Raw genomic sequence first — 6283 nt, forward strand, 5'->3', positions numbered from 1 at the left:
TCTCTTTCACGTAAATATTACTCTGCGGACCTGCCTTTTCGGGAAGCTACGCAGGGGCGCGTGGGTCTCAAACCCGCCATTTATCACGCGGGCGGCCTTCGAAGGCGAGGCCGGGCGAGATGTGTATCAGGCGCAGATGCCGTGGGCGCGCGATACCAAAAGAGGCAGGAGCGGGATACCTAAAGAGGCAGTTGTGCGTGAGAATCTCGGGGGCGGCGCGCCCGGCAAGTAAGAAAAGTGGATGATGGATGGCGATAGCGACACCGCCGCCATCAATCCTGTCCACCGACGAGTGGCGACCACATGGTTCCTGCTTCCCGCCGCGCAAACAAGGAGCCAGGCCGCATTGTGGGCGCGCGCAGCCTGCGCCGTATAAATGGCGGGCCCGCCGAGCAACGGTCCTCCACCGCCCCCAGTCCCGCCCCGCCTCCGCCTGCATACCTCTCTCCCCCCGCATTATTCTACTCATTTTCCCCCTTCGTGACAACGTGACTGCACCATGCACTACCCCAACACACCCTCCAGCTCTGGCTCTGGCTCCGGTTCCAGTCACAGGTCTCGTGTTCCCCAGGCTCCGAATGCGCCTTACATGAACCCCCGCGACCTGCCTCCGTCTCCCCAGACGCCGTCCACCGTCCTCTCCGGCCGAGGCCTGCCGCCCTCCACGCCGTACATGCACTCGGTCGGCCTCCCGACTCCGCCGGCGCAATATGTCTCCCGTATGCACTTGTTCATCTTTCTGTCCCCGTAGCCGAGGTATTAACGAATGTCGGGAATTACCATAGATGGGCTCATGACTCCCCCCACTACCCCAGTCAGGCCCCGTGGGTCCGGAGCCGCGACGCAGATGCATGCACTCCTCTCTGTGCAACCCCCGCTGTACTTTGACATCTCGCGGTCACCCGAGGAAATTCAAGTCTACGCACCTCGGTCTTCGCGGTCCCTTTCGGAGTCGGCAACGCAGCCCGGGACGACCTGTGTGGTCATAAATGTCATCGATGTCTTCGCAATCCAAGTCCGCGCTCAGCCCGGTGCAAGCGTTACCGTCGCCGAGGTCCTCAGCCACCTCGCACATGGGATGGCCAGACAGGCCGAGCAACACGAAATCTCCTGCTTCCCTCCTGCAGTGCAGGACCACGTGATTGCGCGCTGCCAGATTAGCGTCCACGGCCGAAAGTCGTCCTTCATCAAGCGCGTCGACCTCCTGGGTCCGCGTGTGATCTTCGCCGGCCTGGAGGTCACCAATGTGGCCGCGGGCGTCGTCTATTGCGACGTGAGGCTCCTCGCTCGAGGCTCCCGCTGAACGTCTCAAGCGGCTGCTTCTGCCAGTGTACTATACCACCGCTCTGGCCCACGCTACTCTTCGCTTCTTCTTGAAATCTATATCTGACTGGACATGGAAGACTCAAGCCCGGACTTTGGAAAGACAACCTCGACTGCACGGACTCAAAACACCGAAGCGCGGGACGCTACAAGGCATCGCGACCCGACCGCCACCCCACAACACTACTCGGACGGTCTCTATTTTATTATTGTTTTGCTATTATCGACATCATGTAGAACCCCCACTCATGTAGCGCTCTAGTCACCGGGTCTTGTGTTTTTATTTGTGTATGTACTACTAGTATTCACGGTTATATCAATATCACCACCCTGTTATACCACCAAACCACCAACTTGAATGCCACTCCTAAAAGTAAGAAGAATTAATGCATGAGTGGGAAAATATTAGCGTCTATCGACTCATCAATCGCTGACCTCATTGCCTTATATCGTCCCGTTTAGCTCAGTTGGTAGAGCGCGTCACTAGTAATGACGAGGTCAGTCGTTCAAGTCGGCTAATGGGAATATCGAAAGAGTGATCGGTTTTGCTCCAGGATGATTGTAGTCAATTTCTTTTGATATTCAGGGGCTTTGTCAATAAGCTATAGAAGACCTATGTATATGTACTTCCCATCAACTGACGTGAACTACTGAACTGAACTAAATGGGACATGATAGACGCTTGATGCCGTTCACCCTCCTGCGGTCATGATCTCCATTTACAGTTGCTTGAAAGCCTGAAGCCTCTGCACTGTATTCTATTCCGTATGGCTCTACGACCTCAAGTAGACATTCTGGACAAGGGTTCTTGTCTCGGTTCAAATGGACTTATCCCTGGATTCGAAGCATCATTTGTTGACTGCACATTTGCCATGTCCCTGCAAAGCTTTGCCTTCATCTCAGTTCTCGCATGACGTAGCTCAACAAGGCACTTATTCAAACAACTTTAATGGCTGGTGCTACTGCGCCATCAACGTCAACTAAGTTGGTTTCGTCGACGCTCGGCGCAGAGCTGTCGTCACCGACCAACGTGCATTCCACCCAGCAACTATATGCGGCGAAGCATGCAGAGTACTCAAGCCGTGCGCATGTTCTTTAAGACGGTCAAAGGTGAGTCACGATGACGTGTCGACGGAAACGGATAGCTTACTGGCGATGCATTCTCCAGATTGTGAATTTGCTCTGAGGAAAATATTTTGTGCTCGAACGTCTGTGAAGAGAACACAGTGCTGCGGTGCGGAATGACGAGAGCACTTTGACTCATCTGGTTCAAGGAAGGCCTCTTGCGTCTGCTCTGGAAACCTGTTGGATCCTCAGAGACGCGCATAGAAAGTACTAGACCACAGCCAATGTTGCCATTGAGTTCAAGGTCACCGAAACCTTTTTCGACGAAATTTCTGACACCCAGTACGTGGGCGTTCTTACCCTTGGCCATCAAATAAATTGATGTCCTACATATCTTGTGGCGCAGCCTCTGCCGACAAATCCTTCTGTCCCTTCACAATCTTTCCCTTGGAATCTGCCCCCCATGCGTCGTTTCTCGCCTTTGGCGCATTTACGAAGCCACTCGGGCTCTTTATCAGACGGGGCCGACTGGAATTCATGTCAAAATGGCGCACAGCCCTGATCCTTCGAATTCGTTCGCAGCGTGTACTGCGCGTTGTCCTTCGGATCTTCCTGTCAGGTGCCCAGCTGCCCTTCAAGCTTGGGGTATCACAGCGATCACCATCTCGCTTCAAAGTCTGGGGTTGGCGTTCTCCGCATTCCGATCCGGATCTGCGTGTCCCTGCCTTCGTTACTGTTTGAGAATTGCACGAATCATGGAGCGAACACGTTTTTGCATATTAGGCGGCGACCCGCCGCTTCGTGTTTCTTCTTCGTGTCCCTTCGCTGGTCACAGGATTATTCCTGAAGAATTTCCAAGACCCCCAAAAGTGATGGCGATTTGACCACGAGCATCATGCTCGGAGCCATACACTCGCTTGTACTAATCCTTAGATCCGTATGCATCCGTTCTATTTCCTCCAGCGCCTTTACGAAACACCTCGCACTTACACAATTCGGCGGGTACGATCTTATGCAGAATCACAATTTTTCAGAAAAGCGCGAGGTTCGGCTGGCAATAGCGAATTGATGAAGCCAATGCAAACGAGTGTTGGCATGAATTTGAAGAAAGAGCGGGATGCTATAGTACACAGCCTATGGAGACAAGCGCGACGGGCGTAAAGGTATAGTACAACGTCCCATCATGCGTATATCAGTCGTGCATGCTACTATACAGGTATCATAAGCATATCATCAATAACATGAGCTTGGGCATCAATAGTCATCACAAGGAACCAAGAGATAAGTTGAAACGAAGAGAGCGACGGCATCAAGAGCGAGCACAAAAGGAAAGCGGGCAAGCAGAGTAGCAAATAGGTAAGTACCTGCAAATGTTTTTAGCCGGTTTCAAACCGGCAGCACCAAACCAATAAGATCACCGTACCCCCGAGAATCAGAAACTGAAGAGGCGAACCGGCTCGTGCCCAGCGTGAGGCGACGGGCTCGGGCCTTAGGCCTTGGAGAAGACGAGTTTGCCTGTACCATTTCCGCCGCCGCTCTTGTCGACCTCCACACCGACAAGGCGTGTCTTCTCCCCCAGCCAGTCGATTCGGCGGACACCGGCCTCCCAGCCGCCGCCCATACGCGTACACCGCCGCTCGTAGGCACGCGTCGCCTTCTGCTGTGCCTTGCTCCCGCGTCCAAGCGCGTCCCATTCTTCGGGCGTGACGGGCGTCATGAGGGTGGTGTGCACGGCGTAGAGCACGTCCAGATTCGTGATCAAGCCAGCCTTCTTCGGCGGCCCGACCGTGAAACGTGGTCCGGGAGACGCGGTGCCCGCATTGTGCGAGGCGGCGACGACGACGGGCCAGGGGAACTTGTGCGAGCGCAGGACGAGGCGTGCACCGGGTGGCATTGGCGGCTCTGTCGCGGGCTGCGCGAGCGTGTGTGAGGGGATGGCGGAGTGCGTCGCGCGGTCGAGGACGGTGCGCGCGGAGGGAGTGAAGGTGACATCGTACGTGAGCGGTGCGTGGTGGAGACGCGTATGGGCGAGAAGAGGATGCATGTGCAGACACGGCGTCCGTGGACGCGAGTACGAGCCGGACTGGGCGGGCGAAGGTCCCCGCATTGAGCCATCTGCGTGAGGAAAGTGTCATAAGCGCTAACCCGCGGCGGGGCAGAGATGCGACGTACAAGATGACGTGCTTCCGACACTGCTGCCAGGCTGCCAGCTTGGATTCTGCCGCAGGGGCGGGCGAGTGTCAGAACGTCCATAATGGCCTGCGTCAGAGCTACACGATCGTGGAGCTCCCATGCCGAAGAGGGATGAGCTGGAATTGGAGCGTGAACTCGGCGGTGTCATGTACGTGGTGGAAGGCGTGTGGATAGCATAGTTCGCTATATCAAAGTTATTACGAGAGTCAGCGTCTGGCTCTCGGATAAGCGACTCGAGGCGGTGATAACATACCAGGCTCTCGCGCTTTGTGGCTTTCTCGCCGGAGGACATGCGGACGAGGTTCTGAGGGATAGGGTGCGGCCGCACTCCGTTTGCCGTACCCGTACGTGGTCCTTGTATCGGCGCCTGTCGTGTATCTGAGGGGTGATGGGTGTGTCGAGCGCGAAGCAGAGTAGCTTTGGCTCCGGTGAACATTTGCACCAGAGCTTGAAGTGCTCGGTGGAGCATAGATGTTCGGAGCAGGCCCAGACGAACGAGAGCGACTGTGAGTTCGAGGGGCGGCAGTGGATGAAGACGAAGAGCTCGATCCGCCAAACAAGTTGCGGAGGTACGAAGGCATGATAGTCATGATGAGATACGTGAGAGGAAGGTTGGAGCGAATAGTACAGGAGCGGGGCTATATACCTAGGTGCGAGCGGCGAAGAGATGGCTGTCAGTGGACCAGACAGAGCAGACCTACTTCCAAGAGACTGCGATGGGGGACCACATACCACAGGCCTGTGTTCTTATAAAGGGCCGCATCACGAAGCATAGCAGCTGCTTTGGGTGGAATGGAAACACGACCTGTTGTCCACCGACGAGGTTCTGGGCGCGGTCTGCCGCGATTAACGATACGAGAATACCTCCCCAGAATAATGACAGACGTGTGGACAGGCCTGGATCAATCTGCGCTGCCCGAATCCAGACAAGTCCTGTGTAACCGCTGTTGTTTGAAAAGCCTTCGCCTTTTCCCGTAAACTCCGTGATGTCAGGTATTACGGTTTTGCTAAGCGAGACAAGGACAGGCCAATAGGGGGGCGACAGCACGGAACAGGTGGCTATGGCATGTAATAAAATGGATACAAAAAATGTGATTGGCGGTGCGGGGCGTTCAGCTCCTGTTGTCAGATCGCGCACATTCATTCCAGAAGCCTGCGACCGCCTCGTGTGGAAAACGTGTCGGACACTTTAGGGCGGCATAGCAGGCGCGCGGTACCGTATACAGCCCCTTGCCGACGCGAGGAGCCCATTTGTGCGCGGAACGAGGAGTCCAGGTGTGTCGAAGCCATGTATCAAGCTCAGCCCATGAATCAGCCCGCCTATCTTGACGTCCTCTCCGACTCTGATAAGGAGCGCAGTCCACACGAATGCGTCGGTGGGAAAGGGCAAAGTACGAGCGATACGCTGAACCGCACATGTGGATGGCGCCGGAAAAAATGACGAACTTCGGTGCAAGACGTCGAATGAATGATACGAGGACGTCGCGAGCTCGTCGCGAGGCCCGTCCGATAAGAAGTAGTTGCGACATCGGCTTCTCCGGCCAAAATGAATCACAGGTCCGGACTGACGATCACCACCCTAGAATCGGGCATCACAAACGAGATGCAGATGTTCGATCTCGTGGGTCGTTGTGGGACCGGGAGAAGGTATACACATACCACCGGCGGCGGTCAGTGCCCCTGGGGAAAGCGACGACCGCCC

The 6283-nt window shown here is 55.6% G+C and overlaps 2 protein-coding genes across 2 annotated transcripts; one reads left to right on the forward strand and one right to left on the reverse strand.

The window, feature by feature from the left end:
- Positions 1–499: 499 nt before the first annotated feature.
- FIBRA_08071 (uncharacterized protein) lies at positions 500–1303 on the forward strand (the record flags this gene model as incomplete). Its single annotated transcript, XM_012329728.1, has 2 exons — positions 500–719; positions 786–1303. 2 exons carry the CDS (start codon positions 500–502, stop codon positions 1301–1303), a joined length of 738 nt encoding a protein of 245 aa, XP_012185118.1.
- Positions 1304–3877: 2574 nt separating this feature from the next.
- On the reverse strand, positions 3878–5171 carry FIBRA_08072 (uncharacterized protein; the record flags this gene model as incomplete). Its single annotated transcript, XM_012329729.1, has 3 exons — positions 3878–4503; positions 4561–4764; positions 4835–5171. The coding sequence occupies 3 exons, from the start codon at positions 5169–5171 to the stop codon at positions 3878–3880; spliced, it is 1167 nt and encodes a 388-aa protein (XP_012185119.1).
- Between the last annotated feature and the right edge of the window lie 1112 nt (positions 5172–6283).

This window comes from Fibroporia radiculosa (assembly GCF_000313525.1).
Source record: "Fibroporia radiculosa TFFH 294 genomic supercontigs, scaffold27844, whole genome shotgun sequence".
NCBI lineage: Eukaryota > Fungi > Basidiomycota > Agaricomycetes > Polyporales > Fibroporiaceae > Fibroporia > Fibroporia radiculosa.